A 27,265-nucleotide genomic window follows, 5' to 3' on the forward strand; every position below is an offset into this window, starting at 1 on the left:
AATATCTGGTCCATGTGTCTCTGTAATGTTTATAGATGTTTTATAAACCATCTCTTAAAGGTTTATAAATCATTTGGTCATCATTAACAAACACTTCATAAAGTGTATGAAATGTTATAATGTGTGCATCAATAAACTGTTAACATAACATAAATTATAGTATTACAAATCATTAGCAAACATTAACTATAATTTCATTGTTTGTTAATAGTAAATAACTATTAACTATCTATTTACCCTTATTTACCCTTTATAGATGATGGTTATTATAGTGTTACCAAAATAAAACTAACACAAAAAAACAGAAAAGGAAACACAAAAAGGATAAACAAAGTAAAATTTAGTAAAAATTATTTTAGAATTCAGTTTCAGACTTGTGAACACTCAGAGGGCCAAACTCCTTACACTGTAATATTCTTGATGTCATGACCAGGGTTCAAACCAGGAGACAGCTAGTTTCAAGTTCTGAGCAAATTCAGAGGCGTCAAAAGGGATTTATGAAAATATGTAGAGAGTCTGACTGAAAATGGTTCAGGAGATTGCATTTTTCTATTTACAGGCAATGGGTTTGCTGAGAATAAAAGTAAACAGGAAGCAGAAGTCCAACATCATCATCAACATTTATTGTAGAACAGTTTTCAGCTGAATTCATCACACTTCCTTTTTTAATCCTACAGGAAACCAGATACATCTTTCTTTCACCTTTTAATGATCTTCTGTTACAGCATTTAGGTGTACTCTGACAAAGAACACATTTACTTTAGTTACTTCAGCTACATTTTTACGTTTTAAGACTTCAAAAAAGTAGTATTTTTGTCCTCGTGTTCAAAGATAAGATAGAACTGTCGTCAGCTGGTTCTACTCTGTATTTGAATGCATACATTTAAAATGTGACATTAAAACAAGCTGTTTCACTGCATTTTATTTCTCTGATTTATTTATTCATAACCAGACAACTCTGTGCCACTGTTCTTGAGCTGAATGCTCACATCAGCATGCTGAGGCGATCAGCTGATTTCTTAGAAAGTATATGTTTACCATCTTTTTAAAGCATGTTGGCATGCTGTCATTAGCTGCTTAGCAGTACACTTACAGCCCAGCTGGCTGATGCACCTGCAGGTATTTGTTCATAAACCAAAGTACTGAACATGTTAAATGTTGACCTCATGATGGGGCAGGATGGAAAGTAAGAGTATCATCAAGGTCTTCACAGTTAATTCCATTGGGAACAAGAACATCTAAACCATATTTGATCACAATCTGACCAACAGCCTCAGGTTGTTTGCATATTTCATTAAAACGCAAAAGTGAGCCCACCTTGTAAATGTTGAGCCATTCCAGTCTTGACTAAAGTGGTAGACCAACATTTTTATCTCCTGCCCTAAAGCTACACATCAACAACCTAGCACATTTTCAGTGATATTTAATATTCTAAGTTGGGGTTTCCCCAAGTTAAACTTCTTATATTAGAATAAATGATTAGTTAAAATGTGACTGTTATCTTAAATGTTTGTTTGAAGAAACCCTCACTCAGTTTAACCCAGTCACTCAAGAATGAAGTTGATTCACTGTGTCCAATCAAATAAAATAGTTGTTGTTGAGAGAAACAAATTAAAAACCAAACAGTCCAAATGTGAATACCAGAGGTGGAGTTATCAAGACTTTCGATACACTCGATCCTACATTTCCTATAATGCAAATGGATATATTCCTTTAATGTAAGTCTTGCAGCCAGACCCCTGTCCTATGCTCATTCATGATTGGCCCATGGGTACAGGTCCAGCTCTGCTCCTATTGGCTGAACCTGTTATTGTCTGTATGCCCTGATTGGCCAGCTGAGCATAGAGGTGTGACTTCAGGAATCGTGGGTAGCTGTCAGTCTCCATAAGACCAAAAATCTGATCCTGGGCCAGCTGGAAACAGTCAGGGTTAACTCCAAGCCGCAAGCTCTGATTAGTCGATTCTCTAACAGATGAGTCCACATTGACCTGGAGAAAAAAGCACAGGCGTTAAATGACAAATCATGAGACAAAACAAAGACAGACTGACAGAAAGACAGGCACCTGTCTTGCTGCTTTTGTAGATATGAACTCGTCATAGATTTTTGAGGCTCGAATAGCCATCTTGCCGAGTGGTCGTGATCTCTTAAATTTCTCCACAGCCAACCAGAAGTCCAAGTTCTCCTCGCTGAACTCTGACCTCAGAAAATGGCGAAAGACTGCTAGACCATCTGATTAATGAGAAAAGAGGTTAGAAGACTCTTCAGCCAATGAGCATTGTCATCAAATATGTGTTTCCCCTTACTGATTATTTGCTCAACACAGAAGAAGAATTGCTTTTTCTTACACTGATTGGTCAGCAGTGCTTCGAGACTCTCCGCCCACCTGAGAACCTCCTTTGTAGACGGTCTGAAAAACAAAACAATCAAATGTCAGACACACTGGATCCAGTTGGCCAACAGGAACTTCAACGCCTTTGTGACATGGGGGGGGGGGGGCGGGGGGGGGGGGGGGGGGGGGGGGGGGGCTTACCTGGTGTTTCTCAGGGCTTTCTCCAAACTGTTACCCTGGAAACAGCTACTGTTTTTTCTTCTCCGTAAAAACGGCAGGCGACTCCGAACATCAGCGGCTCTGAGAAGTGTTAAGACTGTGTGTCAGGAAGTACAGACAAGAATAATACTACCTGCAACACATTGTCACTGATTGTTACAAAAAAAAGCCAAGTGCAACAGTGTCAGTCATCCTTTTTATCAACAATAGAAGAAATAGGTTGTGTCCAACACATTCAAACTTAGAACTTTTCTGTGTCGTATTTTTGATGTGACCTGTTGCACATGCTGAGGTGTACAGATGGTGTTTGCTGAATGCATGATTGTGTTGACAGTGTGAGTTTACGTGTGTAGATGTGTGTGAAGGTGTGTTTGTGTGTACATACAGATTCTTTGTCTTCCTCCGCAGTTGAAGATTTCTGAGCTCAGCATCCTAAAAAAAAGAAAAAAACCTGTAAGACTTATTTCTGGAGGATTTTAATACTCTGTCCTGATCCTGCTCTGCTTCATCAAATGTTTTTTTTTTGGTTTTGCAAATGGTTTGATAACCAGGCAATAATGGTCTCATCTCTACTGGTCTTCACTTGTTTCTTCTGTTCTACACTGCTCTCCGTTGGTCTGTCCTGGCCTGTACCTATATTTACTCGTTAGTTCTGTTTATTTTCTGTATTGGTTTCTAACCTTGGTGCCGTTGAGAAGCAGCATCATGTGCTGCAGAGACCCCCCCTCTTTTGTCAGCTGTTTCTTCAGTGTGTGGATGGAGGGGCGTCTGGGGGAAGGGCCTGTAGCAAGGTCGAGTTCACAGGTTGCAGGATGGGTAAGTCGGTGGATGGTGCTGTCAGACAGGAAGCGGGGCGATCGAGGTTCCTTCATCAAAGATCCCTCAGAGAGAGAGCGTCGTAATACTGACGGATAGAAAAATACAGAACTTTTCAGTCACTGACATTTTAACGTTTTTTTCCAATTTACAGTGTTTCCCAAAGAGCAGACTAACCTGCAGGTCTGTGGGTGGAGATAAACTCCTCAGCACCTCCTCCTTCCTCCTCCTCCTCCTCTTCTTCATCACTCTCAACTTCTTCATATTCCTTCATGTTGAAATGGAGGGGACTAAGCAAAAAGCCCCTCCCCCCAAATCCTCCAACATTTTCTGATGTTTCAGAGGCACTCTCCCCCTCCCCCTGCTGTCGCTCCTCTTCCTCCTCTTCCTCACGTCTCTTCTTCCTCCTCTCCTGGTCCTCTGCCAGTTCTCTCTCCTTCCAAACTGGACTCCTCAGCTTGGAGCAGGAGGGAAGAGGTGGTGGGAGGGGCTTAGTTGTTGTGTTGAAGGCCTTCAGAGGATTTGAGGTGAGGGTTGTGTATGGAGAAAGGGAGGAGAAGGGAGGAGGAGGAGTAGAGGAGGAGGTGAAGGCAGAGCTAGTAGGGTAAGGAGATGGAGAAGGAGGTCTGAAGGTATCACAGAAGGAGGAGGAGAAAGGGGAGGAGGGATTGAGGAGGGGAGGATCAGATGAAGAGTAAGGAGATGAAGGGCGATAGAGGAGATCAGATTGACCAAGAGAGAGGAGGCCAAAGCCTGTGGGAAGCTCTGAAAGCTGAGGGGGAGCACAGATGAGGAGAAGGAGGAAGTGGAGGAGAGTTGAAAAGAGAGTGGGAGAATATGAGGAGACAAGGACGGGAAGAGGTGAGGGGTTTGTTCCAACTCTGTTTCCCCAAATGTTCTTCACAGTACTAAAACAGGCAGGTTAAGTCCATTCAGAGAATCTCCAATGGGCAGACACAGCTGAACAAACATGTCTGTCTGAAGAATTGTTCACAGAAATTGTTCACAAAAAACTCCTGAAGTATTTCGGAGTGAGCTGCATGTGTGAACGCAAACAGCCCACATTTTCACTCTGACTTTATCCAGAATGTTTCTCCTGACAGCCGCTTATTATTTTTACTGCATGATGTACAAGTAATAATTCGCCTAGAGCAGGTTGGAGGTTCTGGTGACGTTAATTCGCTGTGATCGGTGCACAACCATAGACGGTCTGCACTAACCGTTGTAACCTCCATGCACGTAATTAAACTACTGGATGATGTTTTCTGTTTGCAAGTATATTCTTCTCCTCTATTTTCTTGATATGTAAGACTAAACATAGCATTGATTTAAAAGCAAATATTGTAATTATAATGTCTTATAGCAGGCTCTTGTCTTCAACTTCCATATCAACTTTTTACAGAGCGTCTTGCCTCAGGAGACCCCTGCCCCCTTCCCATTGGACAGGGAGGGATAGAGCTGTGAGGTGCAAGTGTGAACAACCAATTCAGGAGGATCTCAGGGGAAATACTCCTAAAATTATCTGGAAATTTTCAGAAGTTCACATGTGTAAACACCTTATTTGTCTGTCTCTTCCTCTACAATGTCCTACCTTCCCATCAGAGTAGTAAGATTAGAGGTGTCTCTGCAGTACCTGGTGGGGGGGTCCGGTGTTGGTGGCGATCAGCTGTAGTTGAATGTTGTCATGGAGACAGAGACTGACCCTGACCTTCTGCTCAATGCTGAACGCCTCCAGACTGAACAGACAACGCCAGCAGCCCTGAGAGCTCTGCAAGAAGTAGATCTGGAGGGGCTCGGAGGGCACTGAACACAAACAATACACACAGTAAACATACAAAGTACAAATATTATTCACTCAAAGAGAATGACTTCAATTACACAGGTACAATCCTTAAAAGTAACTGCCAAAAACTGTGTGTGTGTGTGTGTGTGTGTGTGTGTGTGTGTGTGTGTGTCTGTGTGTGTGTGTACCCACCCTCTCGTAGCTGCAGAGTGTTCAGATAAACTGGACTCTGTAGGACATTACAGCGTCCAGCTTCATCCTCTCTTGTGAACAGCAGCAGGTCACTGTAAATCAATACTGTCACCTGACACACACACACACACACACACACACACACACACACACACACACACACACACACACACACACACACACACACACACACACACACACACACACACACACACACACACACACACACACACAGTTGTATGGTCAGATGAAACTAACAGATCTTAATCTTTGGGTTAATATTTCAGAAAATGATCATTAACTAGATGTTGATTGTACTTTAATGAGTACAACATGCCAGCAGAGATCTGACATACTGATACAAAAGGCCCCTCCAGCAAACTCAAGCTGTCTTCAGACGTTATAATTTTAATTTTATAACATGAACATAAACATGATAAAAGTGAGCTGGATAAAAAAAAAGGGGTTTACCAAATGTTAGGTAACATCTTTTGGACAACCACTCTGGTTATGTTGTGACACTGTGACTCTAAGAAACGTATTGACCTATTTTCATACGTAAGCGTCTAACTGATATCAGACATATGTATGCTTTAACTCTCAAGATCATGCCCTCACTTTTACTGAAACTTAACACAGCAGATTCCCAGAAATAGATGTGTGTGTGTGTGTGTGTGTGTGTGTGTGTGTGTGTGTGTGTGTGTTTGTGTCAGCAGTGAAATCCATTATTGTGAATCTGATCCTGGCTCGGCTTTTAGAGGTTGTTGAGTCCTTCAGATAAAGGATCTTTTTTCTCTCACTCGAGGAAAGAAATGTGTTCAATATTCTGTTGTAAAGAAATCAATAATCATGAGGCAGATACAGCCACAGACTCTTTGGTGATTACATTTGCAGTAATATTAGCATTGCTGCTCAAGATTCAGTATTTTATTTCAGTGTGTTCTGCAGACCTGGTTACTTTGGCAGCAGTGCCAAACTCAGCAATAAAAGCAATGTGTTTGTAGATACAACTTAAGTTATTTCTTCTGCCAATGTGATGTTAGTCGGCTGACTTATTTACCATTTGTTCAGACGTAAAATGCAGCATACGTCAACATACACTTGTATTCATACTCACTGTTGGCAGTAATATTAGAAGCAATCACAGTATACTGTCAGTATATTTAAATGGTGGTTACCTTTGCAGGCAGCAGATCGCTTTGGTGCAGAACCATTTCCTCTGCCATCAGTAGGGTTCTGTCTGGGCTGCACAGATCCAGAGGCTGAGAACAATGAGAAAAAAACTTGTTAAAAAGAAAACGAGAGAAAAAGTCTGAATGGATACAAGTTTTGAGTTCTAGATTTAGTTTTTTTTTATGTGGTATAAAGTTTTTTTTTAATCAATTTAAGAATTTTGACATGGTAAAGGTTTTGCTTGTGTTATTTATTCATTATAAACCTTCTGATTACCTCTACGTTTTTGGGCAGAATAAAGGTTCTAGCTTGTGTTATAAAATAAAACATGTGATTTGGTGATAGGTAACCTGTGTTCTAATTTAAATATGAATCTTAGATTACTTCAAGGCTCTAGTTAAGGATAAAGTTTCCAGAATGGGTTATAGGTTAAATATAAGAGTCATGGATTATTTTAAGATTCTAGGTTAGGTTTAATTAAGGTTCTAGTCTGGATTATAAATTCGATACATCATCATAGGTTGAAATTCTGACCTGGACAAATATGGGGAAGATGAGGGTTTTGGGTGGAAGGGTGACATAGGTTCCATAGGTGGAGCAGGGCAGATGTGATTGGACAATGGTACAGTTCTGGTAGTTGCCATAGTTAGTGGCGGGGGACGATACGGAGGAGGTGGTGGTAGTGGGGGGAGGGGGCAGTGTGGTTGTGCAGCCAGAGAACTGTCGCCTTGACGTCCCGGAACGAGGGTCATGGAGGAGGTTTTGACCATGACCTCTGCTGGGGTGAGTCTGGTACAGACGCCCTGGTGATCAACAACACAGGAAATATAATAAGTATAAAATATTTGATCTATGATTGATATATTAATAAAAGTCAAAATGGAGGGACAACATCCAGCATAGACCACGTACCGATCGTTCCATTCCTGTCGTGATAAACTGGCTGCAGCAGCTGAAAAACAGAACAGATAGAAAACATTTTTTCTGAATAAGCAGAACTGTTTTAAGGTTCTTCAAATGGTTTATCTAGTTCACCTAAAAAAGTTCTATGGTTCGATAAGGAAACAGAAGTGTTGTGGCTCAGATGACAGTTCATAGGTAATGTTTCAGACAGGAGAGTATTTATTTTTAATGTTCTTAAAATTAAAAAAGGTGAAATGTCGACTTTAAATAGGTTACATGTTATGTTGTAAGACAATTAATAAAACAGAGTGATACACAGTCCCAGTGACGTTCACTGTCATATCTCATGGAATGCCTATTGTCCAATCTGATTACTTGGTCGCAACTAACTGTTGTATAAGAGAAGTAAAAACCTAAGACCGCAGAACATCACTTATCAAAACAGGCAGCCGAGAAGTTCTGGAACTTTTGCATTCAGGAGGTAATTCGCATGCCTCCACGGACTCACCTGTCCTCCTTGATTCACAGGTGATAGTATGATGTAATTATCGCCGTTTGATGATGTCACACGGGTGCCCTTGAGTGTGGTGGTGTGAGGTGAGTACTCGGTCACCTCCTGTTCTTCTGCCTCCTCCTCCTCCTCCTCACGGTTCTCCTTCCTGTCCCTCCATAGGGAACCCAGAGCCCCAAAACTAGACCTGACTCCAAGCCCCTGACCCCGTCTTCGTCCATGTTTACTGTGGGCGGGGTGAGCGAGTAGCTTCCTGCCTGATGTCTGGAACACAGAAAGAGAAGACAGAGTAGCATTAGCTTTGCATTAACTCTGCTACCCTTGCTTAGTAGAATTGTGCCATGTGACTGCAAGGAAAGCCAATAGCAGGCTTCAATAGAGAAAGTAATCATACCATTGACCTGGTGGAAATATCAAACCACAGTAAAGCAGACACTTAAGGTAAAAGCACACAAGTGGCAAAAAATTGCTTGACCTATTAAAAGCCAGCATCAGACTCACCTTGTTGTGTGATGGTTGGTGGAGCAGTGCTTCACAGCCAGACCTCAGTTCAGGTAAACCTCTCCACACCACCATAATGATCTGAGACTGACAACTCCTAAACAGACAGACAGACAGACAGACAGACAGACAGATTTTGAAAGTTTATCCAAAGAAAATAAATTGAAATTTGTTTAGAGAATAATTATTTTCAAATGATACATAGGCTACATATTTTCCTCTTGTTTTGAATGTACACATTAAGTGTCTGATACAGCAGGAAACAAGCTATATGTTCACCTGATTGCATACTCACGTGGACCCATTTGATGCAGTGCTCTTAAGTTAAAAAGTCTTGAAAATAACAAAAAAAACTCTTAACAGGAAGTATGTGTTTGAGGTGACAAAATACCTGATGGCATGGGCCACATCAGCACATTTCCAGGTCTCTACAGGAAGTCCATTCAGCTGCAGGACAGAATCTCCCTGACGAAGACCAGAGTGATGAGCTGGACCTCCTATGAACACACACACACACCAAATGAAAGGAGACTCCTCGTCTGGAACTCCACACAACATTTTAGTCAACGTTAAGATCACATGACTGTGTTTCAGTATAACTTTAATCTTTTCAGACTGTATCCTGTCTTTACTGATATATATATATATGTATGGTGTTTTAAGTGTGTGTTTAAAAGTATGTGTGTGTTAAAGGTGCGTCTCAGGAACATGTTCAGTTGGCTGTTTCAGGAGTGTTTCAGATGTGTTATAGTTACTAGTGTGTTTTAGGCATGTTTCAGATGTACATGTGTGTTTCAACTGTGTGTGATTCTGTTGTGTTTGTGTGTTTCAGGTGTGCTCATGTTAAGATGTGCGTTTGAGGTGTATTTCAATGTACATGTTTCTAAAATGTGGTTGTTTTCCGTCTGTGCTTTGCAGATCTGCAGGATTTGGGTCTTTGCTTTTTGGAGATGTACAGTATATTTCTCAAATGTGTGTGTTTCAGGTGTGTTTCATGTATCTTTCAATAGTTTGTGTTTATGGTGATTTATTTCCAGGTGTGTGTTTCAGTTTTGTGCATTTTTTAAGCTCTGTGTGTATCAGGTGCGTGTGTCAAAAATGTGTGTTTCTTACCAGGGTCGACAGCCTGCACTCTGACTGGAGAGTCGGAACAAATAGTGAATCCAAAGCCATCTTTTCCACGAACTACGTTAACCTGGAGAAACAGTACACACCTTCAGCTCATAGTATAGATATATACATACAGTATATACAATTATAATAGTATACATACCAAAGTGTTAATATTTTTAATACACAGCCACTGACTATGTGGCTGCCAACACTTGTTGTATTGGTGTCAGATTAAACAGATTATTTCAACATCTTCTCTTCATGTACATATTCCAAAGGATGAACTCTTTTCATGTTTACGACGAGATGTGCCCAACCATCACGGTAAACTGAACATGTGGAGACTGTAAAACAAGAGACTTTAGCTTGACACAATTCCTTTAAACTATGAATGTTACTCAAACACTTTCTCAACTTTCAGGTATTATTTCTTCCACGTTAAATCTCTATCCACTTTTTATTAATACTGACACTCAGGTGCCGTATGGAGAATGAGAACACAACAGAAAACACAAATAAAATGACCTGATTGTAAAAGCATCCGTTACACCTCAAGACACAACATGATTAGTGCCTTTAGAAGCCCTACAGAATTAACCTACAACCATCAATGCTATGAATCAATAAATCATTCAAACATTTGAATCCTAATATCGAACCAAACTCCTTTTCCTTCTCAGATTCTGTCATCCAACTCACTCTTAAACCCTGAGGAGGATTCTTAAAAGCCCAAAAGGATAAAAATTGTCATATGACACTCCTGCTGACTTTGAACAGAGACCCTGCTGCCTCTTCCAGCTCACCCTTAAACATCTGATCTCAGACCAGATGAAACTTTTTCAGAACACAGATTAGATTCTGCTACCATGATTTTTTTCATAACACAGGAAACCAGGTTTTTATTTCAAACAGCAACACACTAGGAACAATGCCGTTCCCCCCGTCTTTTCTTCACCCAGCACAGGACTGTGAGACCAAATGAATTACACTTTCTCACTGGTGACACAGATTACTGACATTAAAGAGTAGTACTGTTCATCCATGCAGCTCACACTAGATCATTTTCTGTATCATACTTTTAATATTTAATATGTGAAGATTGATTTTTGACTCCTGATAGGCATGCCGTTTTATTTATTTATGAATCTGTTAGTAGTTCTGTCATTTCCTGTGTTGTAGTGTAGTTTAAAGACTGGAGGGGGCGCTGTTTCAAGACTCTGCTGGTCTTCACTCATGTTTACAGAGGTGCAATGTTTCTGTCATGTCCAGAGTGAAGGTCTGTCTGGGTCCCAGTCTCCGAGCTGTTTCCATGACTGTGTAAACAGCGTCAGACCGGAGGAAAGGTCGACTCACCCTGAGAGTTTTCTCTGCACAAAGGAACTTAAATGTCCCTGGGTTCAGACTGACAGGATAATATTAAAACTCCTGAGGTAAGGGGAGGGGAGTCTGTTTAAAGAGGTATGAGACTCTCAATGTTTGTGTTTCTCTGAGGATCAGTCAGACTCACATGTTCAAGTGTGATGGACTAGAAAACACCTCAGGATGACTTCACTGTGACATCATCAGGCCACTGAGCACATCATATAACTGTTAAACCGAGGTTTATTTTTATTACCTATTCAGTGTCACTGTTCTAGTCATGCAGCAACTTGGCTTCAAAACAACTCTTCAAAAATTTCCTGATTTACTTCCCTGGTTTAAATTCAGGCTGCAGGCTTCACACTGCGGGCAAAAGTGATTTTTTTCTCTCCTATGTGACTCAGGTCTGCTTTTTTTTTTTTACAACAGTGTGGACAGCACAAGTCAAATGAAATCTGCTCTTTTCACATCAGATTTCAGCCACTTTCATACATGGACCCGAATCGGATACAGGTCAGATCTTTTGCAATGTGACCTCTGTCTGAACAGCGAGGTCTGAATGCATGCGACTTTGGCTTCAGTCACTGGCAACACGAGAAACAAGGGGGGCTTAAATAACCAACTGCCTTAAACAGACCCAGACTTTCAAAGTCTGCCGCCAGGAGATCATCATGTTTTAGAAACTCATAGCAAACTGTGATATTACAAAAAAATGAAGTTCAACACATAATGTAACATAAAAACACAGCTGCAGTGAGGAATGAAGGCATGAATAAGATTTTAAAAAATCTTACTAAATCATCCGAAGATCTGAATATAATAACAGAGATTCTCTCATTTAATTAATTATTTATCATATGTGGTGTGTCTTACATTAAACTTAAGACATACAATCTCAGATGCAGATCTGATTATATATACAGAGTGCTTTAGGGATTATAATAAGGAATATGAAAATGTAGATGAAAGCAGTCAGTATGCTTATTTTATTTTATATTGTATTATATATTTATTATTATATTATTTTATATTGAAGATATTATAATACCAAATTCATCACCTAATTCAGTGCTTTGTTTAGTCTCTGTTTCAAGATAATAACTGTAAAGTATTAATAATATAGCCTATTTCTCGATCAACATCAACAGAGAAACCCAACGTGTTTGTCTGTCTGTCTGTCTCTCACAGAGCTCTGTGATCAAGAGATCTTATTGGTCAGTAAACTGAGTTTCATACAGATTGATTTCTTAATCTGAACATTATCCTGAACATAACCTGCTGTGGAGCAGGGTATATGTTCAGGATAAATTACCAGGGTGATCTACCAACGGTAAAACGTGCACCACATTCATACTGAAAATCCAGTGTTAACCCTGAAGTTATCTCGATAACTGTAAAAGGTTTCACTTTCTTTATCACCCATGGCTACTAGTTTCTCTGATCCGGTCCCATTTCCCTGTCTCAGTTCAGTTTTGCTGTTAATGTATTGCTGACCTGGCCCTGATTTTGGTTATCTGGTTTCCTAAGTCCAGTTTCTATATCCCAGGTCAGTTTCCTTGGTCTCTTAAAATCCCCTTTCTTATTTCAGTTTCCTGGCCCTGATCCAGTTTCTATGTCTCTTTTCAGTTTTGGGTCCTTGCTCAGTTGCTTCTGGTTAATTCTACTTTGACCCTCTTCAGTTTTCAAGTCTTGGTTCAGTATCTCATTCCAGTTTAGTTTTCAGCTCCCGGTTTTGTTTCTTGATCCTTATCCAGTTTCCATGTTCTGTTTCAGTTTCCTGCTTCCAGTTACTCGTCCTGTATAGTTTTTATTGTTAAATTTCAATTAACTTCCTGTGCAATGTCTTGGTCCCTGTTACATTTCAAGTTCCCACTTAAATATCCCAGGCCTCGGTTCAGCTTCTTGGACCTACAGTAGCTTAGTTTCCAGGTTCTGGTTAATTGTATTTGTCCCTGTTCAGTTCTCTTCCCCATTCAGTTTACTGTTCTCAGTTCATTTTCCAAGTCCTGCTACAATATTATACCTCCAGTCAAATGTACGATGACATTAAGTGTCCCATTGTTTCCTTTCTATATCCTGATTGAGTTTCCTGTTCCCTGTTATGTTCCCAATCTTGGTTCAGTTATCTGTTTCTGGATCAGTTTCTCAGCTTCCATTTAGTTTTAACCAATCAGTGAATCAACCAGGTGACATCATGAGAACCTGGGCCACTCAGGGGACAATTTTTCCAAACAAAATTGTACTGAAGAGTTAAACTACAGGAATCGCTTTCTGTTTAAACAGCTTAGAGTTTCTGTAGTGATGGACAACATGGAGGAACTATGCCTGTTCAAATACACACTGTAACACACACATTGTAACACACAGACATACTCTCTCTTTCACGGCGGTCAGATGCTGTTTTTCAGTAAAATCATTCAGATTTAATCTGTGTGTGAATTATTGATCAACCTGTCACAAACACACGCCAACACATATGAAGTGCAGCTGTAATAAATATGAACATATTAAACATTTATCTGACCTGCTGGACTAGAAACACACACACATGCGCGCACACACTCTTTTCCGGGAAAAGACAAACAGCCAGCTGTGACATCAAACTGTGCAGCCAATCAGAGGGGATTCTTGTTTCTGGCTGTTTTGTTTGCACATGAATTGTGGTTTTGGTGTTAGTCCTTCAGATTACAAATCTGTTAAATCAGATGTCATTTGAAATGCTGCCAATTTCAAGACTATCTTTGTAGGGGAGAACTAAGAGAAAAATGATTGATGAAACGAGGTAATGTTTCTCTGGACTGACTAATCTCCTCTACTCTAAGAAAAAACTCTACTGATCTCTAAAAGTGTCTGTAGTTACTCTACTAATAGAAAAGATATGAGAAGATATCCTCACTGTATGTCTCAGGCTGCTTTATATTATAAGAAAATTTATGGCAAACAGACTTTAACGTATATGCACACGTTTTGAGGACAGTGAAGTTTTCATTGCACAGAATCATCCATTACAAAATCAGAAAAACACAACCAAAAATAAATGATGTTTAAGGGTTCAAATGAACAAATAGACCCAGACCTGGGGCAGGTTTTGTCCGATGCAGTCTCGACACAGACGATGGATTGTGTGCATGACAGCAGTTGTTGTTAGTTCAGATCCTGCAGCTCAACTGATCCATCTTCTCCGCCAGCAGGGCCCAAACAGTCGAGAGCAGGACTAACCCACGTCCAAGCCAAATCCAGCAGTAATTTCCAATCTAAATCTGGATTTATAAAGCTAGATCCATGTCTAAACAAAGTTCAGACCTACTGATGCAAGAGTCTCAGCCAGTTTGGCATAATCAGTGTCAGGTCCAAACCACATCTGACTTGTTACCAGAGTAAACAAGGCCTAAATTTCCCGTCCAAAACTATACTCAACCCGCTTCCAGAAGATCCAGGTGGACCAGCGGGTAAGAGGTTCAACCGTGTACTGGATGTTACAGGGCAGAATGTGTGTGTGTGTGTGTGTGTGTGTGTGTGTGTATGTGTGGGAACCAGCAGTAGAAGAATAGCAGGAAACACACACACACTCACTCAGACTCGCAAAAACACTGGATGTATCCCTGCGATAAGACACACACTTCCTGAACAGACACATGCATCACACACACACACGAACACATACACCCCTCCCCGTGTGAACACTGCCATTCAGAATCAGATGGACAAGTCCTTCCAAACAGCAGGATCATAATCTGGATTAGAGGATCAATGACTGCTGCAGGTTTCATCTGGTCAAGGGGAACACTGACATGATGGTGAGCTAGTTAGTTAGTTAGTTACTCAGCTCATGTGCAGGAACATGAATCTGTTTCCTGCTACTGTCAATCAGTCTGTTTTTACATTTAACCGTGAAAATTAAAACATCCACAGATATCACCCATCACATATGCCTAACCCAACAAATATATCCAGTGATGGATGTAAAACAAAAATCTGAAATCACAAATATGCAACAGAATATGACTCTTCTGTCTGTTTTTTGTTTTCTCTGACAAACAGAAAATGGAGATTTCATAAGATCACTTAAGTATTTGGGAAAGTTATGGTACTCCAGACTCTATAGAGTGGTCTTTTCAATGAGCATAATCTGACTCTTATATTTAACTTTATTCAAAAATATTATTCATGATCATGTCATTTGGTTATTTTATTGTGACTAAAGTTTGCTTTGAATAATTAATGTTTGGAAGAATATTTAATTGCCCTTAGTTATATCAATCCTTAAAATACTTATGTTAAATTTTCCACAGTGATGAATTGCACCAATAGCGTTATCCGTTGGTTTGTACCGTACAGAAGCTCAAGGCTCAGTTAAGGGTTAGAGTTCAAGATACATCATTTTTTTCAGGGTAAATCTCGGTTCAGATCAAGGTTATTGCAGTAAGAGTCCTCACAAATAACGGTACGGGTTGTGTGTGTTGTGTATATACTGTGTGAAGAGCAAAAGCAGCATCACTCTATAATTCATCACATGTGAATGTTTGATGAGTCTTTAAAGACAAACAGTAAAACAGCCAGTGTTTCTGATCATTTCATCTCCCATCTGAGTTGTACCTTATAATGCTAGCATGTGAGGTTGTTTGAAGGATAGCTCTTTAACAGTCCTGTTTACACACCTTTCTCAAAAATAATACAATAAGCAGAAGTGACTCCACTTTTGAGTAATTCCATCCACAAAATCCAGAAGTGAGATTACAGCAAGTATTTTATTTTCGCAAATTACAGATAATCTCAAATCCTGAGTCGCTTCCAACAAGGCCCTGGTCCAGAAAAGCCAATTTATGAACATACCAAATTTCTAAAATAAATGTTGTGCAAAAAAGTCACATAGAGCGTGGTATGATTTTGGATTAAATAACACAATATGACAAACTAGTTCCAAGTTATGCAAGTCCCAGGACAAGACTTAGAAGTTTCAACAAATTCCAGTTTCAAACAAGTCTCAAGTACACCAAATCCCAGGGTGAGACCTTACGTCTTATGTCAAGTTCAGGTCAAATTCAGAGTACAGATCAATAAGTACAAGGTCCATCAAGTCACTAGACATGCATGTCCCAAGCGCTCAACTCAAGTCCTACATCAGGAACAAAAGGTCCAAAGTATAGCTAGTGACATTGTTACGTCAAGACAAGCTAGTCTCAAGTAAATGCCTATTTCATGACAATTAAGTAAACTCCCAAGTCTAAAATCAAGTCCCAAGTCAAGATTAATGCGGCACAAGAAAGGTAGGTCCAAATCAACTTTGAACCAAAATACCATGAAAAGATTAATGAATCTACAATTCTTTAACATGTTACAAGATAAACTAGTCCAGAGTCAAGAACATCTGGCCTCATCTATTAAAAACACGCTAATAATGTTTATTTTTGTACAGTATAATGTTAAAGTGTGTGTCATTTAAAGGTGGCTGTGGACTCACCGTCAATCGATGGATGCTACTGTTGTCTCTGGTGACCTGGTGTTGGTTTGTGTTGGCGTACAGAGAGGACAGGTAGCTGCTATAGTTTGCGTTGGCTGGTCTGGAGCTGTAGTTGACATTGGTGGGGTCAAGGCTGTGGTTTGTCAGGTCTTTGAGTCCCGTGGTTGTGGTGGTGGTGGTGGTGGTGTAGTTTGACAGGCTGGTAGCAGTTGCGGTGGTTGTAATGCAGTTCAGGTCTGTATCTTGAGCTGAGTCTGGAGTCTTTCTGAGGTCTCCTGGAAGTAGATAACCACCATCATCATCGTTACCTGCAGAATCATCCCAGGACCAGGCAGTGTTCTTCCAGAACATACTGACTGTCCTTCAACCAGACCAGATTATGACAGACTGGGCCAATTGGAACACACCAGATCACTTCGAAAGCTAGTTCTATATCAAGTAAAAAAAAGTTGGCGATCTGAAAGACAATCAGATACTCAAGCGACCATTCAGATCCTGAACCAACGACTTGCAGATATTAAACCAGAATTCACAGCCAAGGTTTTAACATCTAATCTCTGTGCATGATAGTCCACCAGTCAGGATTCAACTCTGCTTGACTCACTACAGTAGAAACCACTTCCATTTATAGTGGGATATTCCTTTGAGAAAGGTCTGGAACGTTGGTCATATAAGTCCCTGGTGATGGAGTAAAATCACGTACAAGCACTGCTGACTAGGGTTCTGTCTGATGATACTCCTGACAGTCACTCTGATACTACGAGAACTCCAGCTGCAACAAACACACATAAAAGATAAAAGCGTCTTTTTCCTCTGCTCGTCTTTTGTCCCGTCTCCCTCTCTATGATCATCCGGGGCGAACGAGTGTCAGATCTCAGTGTGATGTCAGAGAGCGAGGGAGAGCATGAGAGGGTTTGCTCTGTTGGGAGGGGTAAATGGAGATAGATGAAGTCAAGAGAGCGAGCAAGGGGGTGGTCGGGAGATATAGGGACAGAGGTATTGTGAGGGTCACATGGTTACTGTGCAGCTTCTCATTACCATGGTAACCATGTGGACCCCTGGGGAGAGAGAAAGAGAGTAAGAGAGCAGGAGTCAGTTTTAATCTATATCGACTCCTGCTCGCTCAACCCTCTCTCCCACATCACACTAAAAATAGCCTTGAAAAAAACATATAGTTTCACATATGGGACACAGTGTGTGTGTGTTTTGTGTGTGTGTGTGTGGGGAGGGGGGGAGGGGGGGGGGGGAGTTCTGTCAGAGCTAATAAAGCTAGCATGATAGTCCATGTGTGACCACAGCTGAACATATCTCAGACTGTTAGTATGTTTACATGATGTTCATATAAACCCCAATACTGTTGTCTGCTCAGTTTGACTCATTCATCAGCACAAGATCGGTTTGGCAAGTTCAGAGTTTCACTTAGGAGCTGCAAACTAATGTGGTTTTTACTCAAATGGTCTGCAATTATTCAGAGAAATGAAGTCAAATAGGTAGAGTCTATGTTCTTAATTTTGTGGCGCTGATCAATAATCCTAAAAAATCATGACAGAAAAGCTTCTTGTTTCACACAAGAATACTTATATTAGCAGCACAGCAAATTGCGGTTGTTTACCAAGGGAGTAGTACAGTGTTAGTGTTGGCACTGCTAATAGCTGCATGCTCTTGGAATATGTATTATGCTAGCTCTGCTAATTTCTCAGTGGAATATGTACCATGTTTGCAGTTGGCACTGTTATGTTAGTTAGCACTAGCTAATGTTGTTTATGTAAGCTGTTAGCACTTCTAGCTGCTGTCTCTCGCCTGAATATGTATGATGTTTGCTTTAGCTCTTAGACTTATTGCTGTTTGTTATGGGATACTCAAGAAAAAGCAATAGTGGCATTGCTTTTTCTTGAGTATCCCATAATAGTATCATTTCAGATTATTTACTGCTCCCAGCTGCTGTTTCTGACTGGAAGAAGTAACCTTTCACGTTAGCTGTCGGGACTAGAGTTCCCCATTAAACATGAATTGGCCTAATTAAGATTGTATTTCAAAATGGCAATGATTTTTGCAGATAACCGATCGGCTGTGAGTAGTGTCACAGATCTTAACTCACCACAGTGGGTTGGCACATCCACATTCTCTTGGCTCCTCATTGGTTTGTTTCGCTGTGATGTCACTCTCAGATGTTTGCTCTGCCCAAAATCCTCCCCCAACAGGTAGAACCAACCAGTGACAGGCTGCCAGCACATAAAATGAATTTTTCTGTTCATAACTTGAGCTTTGTCACACTCTTCAAAACATAACCTTCAAGATTAAACAGAAATACTGGTGCTGGTCATTAATGTAGATTTTCCTAACTGGGTTCAAAGTCAACAAGAAAATAGTCTTTAAATGCAAGTGTGTTTCACTGCACCTGGCACTTGAATTTCCTTCAGGATTATTCAAGTTCTGACTGATGCAGGTCTATTTGAGGAACTTGACTGGCACATCTTGTCCATCACTTGTTTATTCATCGCCAAACTACAACCACCTTCACTGCAAAGCTTACAATGCAACTCAGGCAGGGCATCATGTTTGTATAAGCCTTTTACGTTAACCCTCCTGTTCTATTTGTCAACTGCTAACAATTAGATTTTAGTGTAGTTACAAAACTATACTGTAACCACAATTATATCAGCTAGAAATCATTTTACCATACAAATTAATTGTAGTTACTTATGGATAAAATTAAAGTTTTCACAGTTTTATGAAAGGCATTAAGTTGGGTAAGGTCATGTTTATAGTAAGAAAATCGGTGCCTGTAAACTGTGAATTGTTAATTTTTTACTTAAAACCAGGGCTGTTTGGGTCTTATTACATTGTCAGCCTCATTCAAAATAAAAACGATCTGCCATCACTGTAGCATACGTGCTCCACATGGCATCCTTTGTGTCTATTGAATGTGATTAATTATTAATGAACATTTCCCTCAGTTACTACATTCCCGTTTCATAAAGATGTGGACAGATGATCCACATCGACATAATTGATTTTGTTTAAATAAAGTTGTATTCAAACACTTCCTGTTGTCTGATTGACTGTCTGTACAGTCTTGCTCTTTTACAGTTGTGTTAAACAATGCCCATGATATACACATATTGAATATGTGTATCCCTTTTGTGTTTGTTTGTTTTTGCATCCTTGTTGATAAAAACAACACGGATGCAAACAGAAACCACAAATCCTTGGAACCTTTATTGTCCACACTCTTTATTACAGGCTACTTATTGTCTCAATTCATAAATCAAATACTGTATGTGTTTGACAAACAAAACTTTGAAATATATTATCTATTCACATCAGGGCAGATGACTCTGATCTTTAAAGATGGCCTGCCTATCACAAAGTGCAAGAAAAGCACATTGATTTGCTGATCAGAGATCTGTGTCTAAAACATAACATTTCACATAAAACTGTTTAATCAAATTATCAAGCGTTTCAATTTATGGTCACCTCTCTTTATAAGGGTTAGAAGAGAAAAGGGGATAAATGAATCCCATGTTAAATTTGACATTACGGCATCATATGACCACCTGTTTGATCAATTCATATGGTTTACAATAAGGGTTTGCCTACAGCCAATCAGAGCTAAACATTTAAAACTGACCTTAGAAGAGGAGACAAGAGAACCAAGCCCAAAGCTCATACAGCCAATCAGCTGTCTGCACCTGAGAGAGGACAGAGAAAAGAGGGAAAGTCAACACAAAGTACACATGATTATAGGACAAATTAACTACAACTCCTGGAAGTCTTAGACACTTGGGTGTTACAATGACCCAATATTGAGTTCACAAGAGTTCCTAAAAGGTGACCTTGACGACAGGTTGTCACTGGACAACTTTGACTAAACTAACTTAAAATGAGTCTTAGGGAGTTAAAAAGAATATATTTGAATACTAATTTCCTCTGCCCTGTTCTATCAGGTTTGTTAAATCTAGCCCCATCTGGAGGGAAGGTGGAGGCATGTCCATAGCTGAGTCAGTGAGGAACAGGGGAGGCGGGGCTTCAGCTGATCTGACATCATAACTGACCTGCTGAATACCGAAACCAACAATCTGCTCCTGATGAGGTCATCACTGGTACACCTAAAAAACACATAAAAACAAAACGGCTAAACACAGAGATAACATCATCAACTTCAACTGTTTCACTCTATGAACGCTTATATACACACAAATATTGTATATAAATATATGCACAATACTGACAGAGAGAGGTCTCATGAGGACCTATGATGCTTACTTCAAGCTCAATACGGCCTACTTCTTTCAGGATTCAACTTTATCAGCTTTGAATGATTTATAACTCAATTACATCTGTATTTTTGAAATATTGGCCCTATATGCAGCCCCTTACAGTAGTTCAGCTTCTGTCTAAAACAAGCCAATCTAACCACTGTCCCTTTAAGGTGCCCCTCCCTCCTTCTTAAAAGCCTTTCTTCTGATTGGCTATCTCTGATACTGTATGCCTGCAAAGAGGAAACAGCGGCAGGAACAAGCAGCGGTTGGAGTAAGACAATGTTGGAAATCAAGTATTAAAGGTCAAGTGAAGCCTGCACATACGAAGGCTAAGGGATTGCTCCAACATAATTTAACCTAAGTATTTGACCCTCGTGACTTAGGAACATACAGAGCACCTGAAAGCTTATCTTAGAAAAATTAAAAAGCCATTTGAAATTACGTTTCAATGGTTTACAAATCCATGCGAATGAATTTCGAAAATGGGCTCATCTTCGGTTTCAGATTATTTTTACTGTGAAACACAGAATTGTCAAACTGCATTTCATTTTCTGCTCATTTAATGCATAGAGACACAATTTTACTGTTTTATTTTTAATCCTTCACTCTAGCATATGTTGGTATGAGACAAAGATAAGATAAGATACATTCATATGGGGAACACACTGTGAGTCATTAAACTGTTGCTCAGTTCTGTTACATTCCTAAGAGGCCGACCTAATTAGGCAAAAAGGCATAATTAATAAGGTTTAATTAAGCAAAGATTTAGACTTATTTCTGTCTTAAAGAGACACCATTTCATTTCAAGGACATTACATTTAGTCTGGGTAATTTTGCTTAAGCACAATATGTATTTTTTCTCTGTTAAAAAAAGTGTTTCAGATTGTTTTTCAAGAAGATTGAAAATATTATTTCTTAATATTCTGTTTGAGCAATATTTTTATATTTTTTTTATTTCTTTTATCCTTTTATTTTAGCTGATGTCTTTTATGTTTTTGCTTTTCACTAAGCATCTTTTTAATGCAAAATCCATTTTTCCAGGAAGAAAAAATGTCAATTAACAAGATCATAAATACAAAGAGGTGTGTGTGTGTGTGTGTGTGTGTGTGTGTGTGTCTGTCTCACAGTATAAAGCTGTGGTTGTATTCTGGGTTCTTGTTGTTCCAGACAGTTGGAGTTTTCATCCTGGTGCTGTAGTCAACATTAGGGGTCACCACCAGCTACAAACAGGCACACGTACGCCCACCCACACACAAACACATACCCAAACAAACAAACACACACACACACACACATACACACACACACACACACACACACACACACACAGGGTGACAGGACCAACAAGAGGTACATCTTGTAAGACAAAATATTAAATCAAATCCAGTTAATAATAACTCCAATAAACGGCAGGTTGTTATAGGCTCTAATCTCATTCTCAGTACCTGTCATCTCGACATCATCACCATTTCTTACCTTGACATAGGAGTCACATGACTGCTGAGATTTTCCCATCAGCCCCCTTGCATCATGGACTGCAGAGAGACAGTAAAAAACACCCCTTTATCGGTCAACAAACACAAGTGACAAACTGACAGAAGAAGGGATTGACTGGCTAGAAACCCACTATTTTAATGACACATCAGAAAGACATGTATGAAGTAATAGAGGGGGGTGGAGGATCTACAACCATTGGCTGACCAGTTAATGGTGAACAACAAACTTTTTTTTGTTGCTACAAATTTTCATCTGTTGTTAGACCCCTCTTAGACCCATAACATATCTCAGAACTATTAGATCCTCAAGAACCCGTCTCACCAATTAGACTCTGCTGCCTTCTGCTGGTTGACTGATGAACAACCTGCTCATCCTTTTATTGACCAGATTGTTTATCAGTCTCTGTCTACCTAGTGTTGATATTATTTAACACAATTGTTGTGTATTATTGTTAAGAAGTTATTGAATATTTAACGGGCCATAAGGTCTCTACTCTGTGCTGTCAGTATGTGTGTTGATTGCTGACAAACCTGTACAGTTCTGTGAAGAAGAACTTTCCATTCGGGAAATAAAGTCTAAGTCTCAGTCTATATAGTTATGATGTTTGATGGGTGCATTTTCAAAAGTAGGTGAAAGTCTTCAGTCCTGTTGACCCTTGAACATTTTATCCAATATTAAAGCTCTCTTCTGATTGGCTGCTGCATCACTTACTGTAAATTTTGAGCTGCCCTGCCTCTGGAGTGATTGACAATCGCAGCTGACCTAAAGAGAAAGAGAGACCAATAGATTATATTTAATCAAAAAACAGAACAGGATTGATTTAGTTATTTATTTATCTTACCTCTCTCTCTGAACAAAGATGGGTGGATCTTTCTCCTCTTTCTGGTCCGAGTCTCAGTTGTCCCTGCAGGCTTGGACCTGATCCTTTGTGGAGCCCCCTCTCCTCTGCAGGATTCTTGATTCTGGTCTCTCTCAGACCTCCTGCTCCTGGCCTCTGGGAACCGATCTGAGACCAGACCTGCTGTAGACCTGGACCTGAACTGGCTCAGAACACAGCAATATGGATCAGTTGGAAGTTCAAAAACAGGATTAGACAAAGACCCTGTCAATCAATTGTATTCAAAACAATATTCACAAAGCATCAAACCAAACCATAATCAATTAGTGTGTGTGTGTGTGTGTGTGTGTGTGTGTGTGTGTGTGTGTGTGTGTTTGCATTGGAAAGACTGTTCAAAGTTTTACTCTGTGTGTAGCCTCTTTCACACATGCAGTCCTACATAATTCTATTTTCAAGTGTCTGCTCCAGAATTTTCCAAAGTTCTAGTTCACCCTCGTCCCTCACAGCCTGAACTTATTCCAGTCGGATGAGGGGTAAGGTGGGCAGGACATGACACTCAAGCACACTGCAGAAGTCTCAATATTTATCACGTTTTGGCGAAACGAAACAACACAGAAACTCACTATGATGAAAATTTTTGCAGTTGCATAATTTCTATGAGTTATTGGAAATATTTACAGTATCAATGCAAGGGTGGAAAATAACATATTGGTAGGCAGAAAAGACTGTTACCAATCCAATCATGTGGTCAACTTGAAGATGAAGTGTTTCATTAAGACGTTGTGCTCGCTGTTTACCTGGACATTTGTTCAGTTTACACAGCAGCATCTATATTTGCTCATAAAAGACAGAGTGCCTTGCTGTTCCCTGCATCAGCCCTCACAAACAGAAGTTGTCGAAACTAGTTGTGTCCAGTGTGCAGTGTTATGTTCCTTGTGTTGTCTTGAAAAATGATCCTCGTTCAACCTGTAAAACATCATCGTCTCCTCCCAATACTTCATAGTGAATATTTCCTGCTGCGTTCTCCAAAAATGAGCTAGCAAGCTGGCAGGAAAAATTTCAGTCCGTTAAAAAATGTTTATCTGATTCTCTCCGCACATGCAGTTCACCCCGGAAATGTTGGGAAATCTTCAAGAGTTTTGTGTAAGTGTGAAAATAACTGTGTGGATACGGATTGTGTTGTTGTGTTTGGTCTGTGTGGACTAATCTGTTCAAACTGGTGCCGTTTTCTCCAACTGACCTGGGTTCGTCTCCTCTGGTCCAGCTGGGTCTCTGTGGATCCTGGACCAGCCTGGTCCATGTAACCTTTATACAATCTAGACCCTCTGAGCTCTGTAGTCTGGACTGAAGTCTTGATCCTGGTCGTCCTGATTCGGGCCTCTTTGATTTCAGGTCTGCAGGACTGGATGACCAATCCAGACATGAATCCAGACCCACTTGCAGATCCATTCCTGACCTTGGTCCTGGTTCGTGATCCAGACTGTGGAAACCTGCAGAATTTAAAGTTTCTTTTATTGGTTTTTGATCAATGATCAGCATCCAGTGATGAAGAGGATGTTAATGAAGATTCACCGTCTGTGTTCTTTTTTAAGGTTCTGTATTCTCGTGTTCCTCTGCAGACATTCGCCTCGATCAATGTTCTCCTCACAGCCTTCATCCATCCTTCTCCTTCTGTGCTTCATCTCCTCCTCCTCTCTGCACCTCCTCTTACAGGCTGGAGGCTGACATTGGGCCTCCTGGTGCAGCTGGAGGACAGCTCCACCACAGAGCCTATCAGAGGACAGCATGTGTTAAATATGACCACAAGGGGTCACCACACAATAACTGTGTTTATTATTGAACATGTGTTTGTTGATCAAACTTAATCATTTTACTCTTTTTTTCTTTTCATGGTGGTCACAATCCCTGTAATCCAAGGTAAGGCATGTGTGTTTATCAGTAAACATTACGAGTCGACAAGTTGGGACATATAATAACAAAGATTTCTTGAATGCAATGCATTCTGGGAGGTATAAAACAACAACCAGTGGCAGATTTCTTTCTTTCTTTCCTTAAAGTTTTCTTTCTTTTAAAGAGTCAATGTCATTTCAGGTTCTTGATCAAACGTGACAAAGAAATGAACTGGAGCAGGAAGTGAAGCTGCAGCTCATCACACTGATTGAAACTAATGAAGGGGATTACCAGATTACCCCCCCCCAGCGCGCACACACACACACACACACACACACACACACACACACACACACACACACACACACACACACACACACACACACACACACACACACACACACACACACACACACACACACACACACACACACACACACACACACTTTAACTTGTCCTCGACAGGGCCACTGCTCCTCACATTCTTACCTTTGTTTTTGCCTAAAGTATTTCAAAACTCTATTACGACTTAAAATGATGTTGAATCTGATTTAGATCTCTGAGGAGGGAAATGTAACATAAAACAGCAAATAAGGAAACATATAGTCAAAGAACATCAACAGCACAAACACACTGTTCAGAAGTCTGCTCATTAACAGGTAAAATAAGTAAAACACTTCTTTAAAGTCTTGTAAAGAGGTCATACATCAGTCTTTGTTGAACACTGGATGAATTCAGCACGTTGAGCCTTTAGAGTCTTATAAAACCAACTCAAGCAGGAAACATCAGTATGACCTAGATGACCTGACCTGGCATCAGTAAACATGACTGTGCGTCTGCTGCACAAAACAGACAGGCTGCTGATGAGAACAAAAAAATGTTTTTTTTACTCTTTATATTACTCTTCAATAGGACTACTCCTCTCTCTTCTTTAAAAACCACACTAACTCTGGTTTCTCAAAAAACAGCAAAGTTTGAGCTCCTCTAAAAGATTTTACCCTGTAAATCAAAATGTTTTCCACATGAAACTGAGGTTTGTTTCTCTGTTTAAACACATTTTTAAAGAAAAAACAAATTAGGTTTAGTTTGGAACCTGTCAGCTCCTGTGATTTAACCTCCTTTACTGCAGGATATCAGTTTCTGTTTTAAAGTTAAACATTAAACTTCTTAATCATTAAAGTAAATATGGCTCTTTAATACAACTTTAAATCAGCTAACTTTTGTCTTATTATCGAGTATAAGTATAATAGTAAGTAGACACAGGAGATGTTATTCCAAGTTTTAAATGAACAAGTTCAGTCTCACCTTTTTCTGCTGTAAGGAGACACATCCATTAAAACTCACACTGAGTAAAACACAAACTTAACTCTCTTCAGATAACTAACAGTCAAACTAACGGCTCCTCTCTTTCTGCTTTTACTCAGTTTGTGTTTCTTCTAACTTTCCCTCTGGAGGAAAAATTCAAACCAGGAGCAGATTTACATCTGGTCAAGTTAAAGTAAACAAACATGGCTATTTCCTGTTTGCCCTTTCAACATTAAAGCCTTACTTTTTTTTTAATAACTTCAAACTCACATTAGACTGACAAAAACAATCTGCACAAGTTCAACCTCTTTTCACTAACTTTTCTGTATCATATAATCTTTCTTAAGGGACTGTGATGTACATTTTTTGATCACTTTGACAACCTCTCATATGTAATGAAATAAAATAGAGATTAAAGTGTGTGATTAAAAGCTTCAAAGTAGCTTGAAATTATTTTTTTGTTGTTCAAGAATTGCATTTCAGTGTAACTTGTTTTAAGAGAACTTATTACTAAAATCAGTTCACATGTCAGTTATGAATGAAGTAGGAGAATCCACACTTATAATAATGATCAATCAAAAAAAAAGTGAAGTCATGGATCATTTCAGATCAATAACCAGAACTATTAACAAGTTAGCATTCTGATCCGAACCATGGCTGGATTTAACCTCATGCTTTTACTGTGAAAAACTGTGCTCAGTTCACTGTGACCTTGATGTTTCTTTTAGTCTGACACATGTGTTTGTCATTAACAGAGAGAGGCGGGGGTCGTTTCCACGGCAACAAACCAAACTGCAAAAAAAGTCAAAAAAGTGAGAATTTGTCATCCCAGTGTTTCCTGATCCACACAACACCGCACATGTTTGTAACACTGAGTGAAAGATACACCGATAATAACAGAAAACAGAGTTAAAGGTTTTTAATTTGATTTAAATTTGTTTTCACGATAAGTAGATATATTTATCAATCAAAGCATTGACTGACAACAATATACAGATGGATATTGCATGGTGAACAGAGCTAAACTCCTTTAAAATGTTTTATTGGTTTTTTTTGTTTGAATGCTTTTTGTTTGTTTTTTCATGCTTGGTTTAGGGGTTAACTCAACTAAA

General features: G+C 39.7%; 1 protein-coding gene across 1 annotated transcript; it reads right to left on the reverse strand.

Annotated features, from left to right (window-relative positions):
• Nucleotides 1–601: 601 nt before the first annotated feature.
• LOC132974262 (regulator of G-protein signaling 3-like) lies at nt 602–26,303 on the reverse strand. Its single transcript, XM_061038176.1, has 27 exons — nt 26,154–26,303; nt 24,531–24,728; nt 24,199–24,448; nt 22,962–23,160; nt 22,832–22,882; nt 22,100–22,158; nt 21,749–21,843; nt 20,417–20,470; nt 19,993–20,053; nt 18,460–18,583; nt 16,362–16,636; nt 9,542–9,623; nt 8,820–8,925; nt 8,429–8,525; nt 7,925–8,191; nt 7,426–7,465; nt 7,048–7,316; nt 6,519–6,602; nt 5,341–5,452; nt 4,999–5,168; nt 3,543–4,137; nt 3,230–3,453; nt 2,935–2,981; nt 2,532–2,630; nt 2,347–2,408; nt 2,064–2,230; nt 602–1,988 (listed from the first exon to the last, which is right to left on the reverse strand). Exons 1-27 carry the CDS (start codon nt 26,180–26,182, stop codon nt 1,755–1,757), a joined length of 4,050 nt encoding a protein of 1,349 aa, XP_060894159.1. The 5' UTR covers nt 26,183–26,303; the 3' UTR covers nt 602–1,754.
• Between the last annotated feature and the right edge of the window lie 962 nt (nt 26,304–27,265).

This window comes from Labrus mixtus, chromosome 5, assembly GCF_963584025.1.
Source record: "Labrus mixtus chromosome 5, fLabMix1.1, whole genome shotgun sequence".
NCBI lineage: Eukaryota > Metazoa > Chordata > Actinopteri > Labriformes > Labridae > Labrus > Labrus mixtus.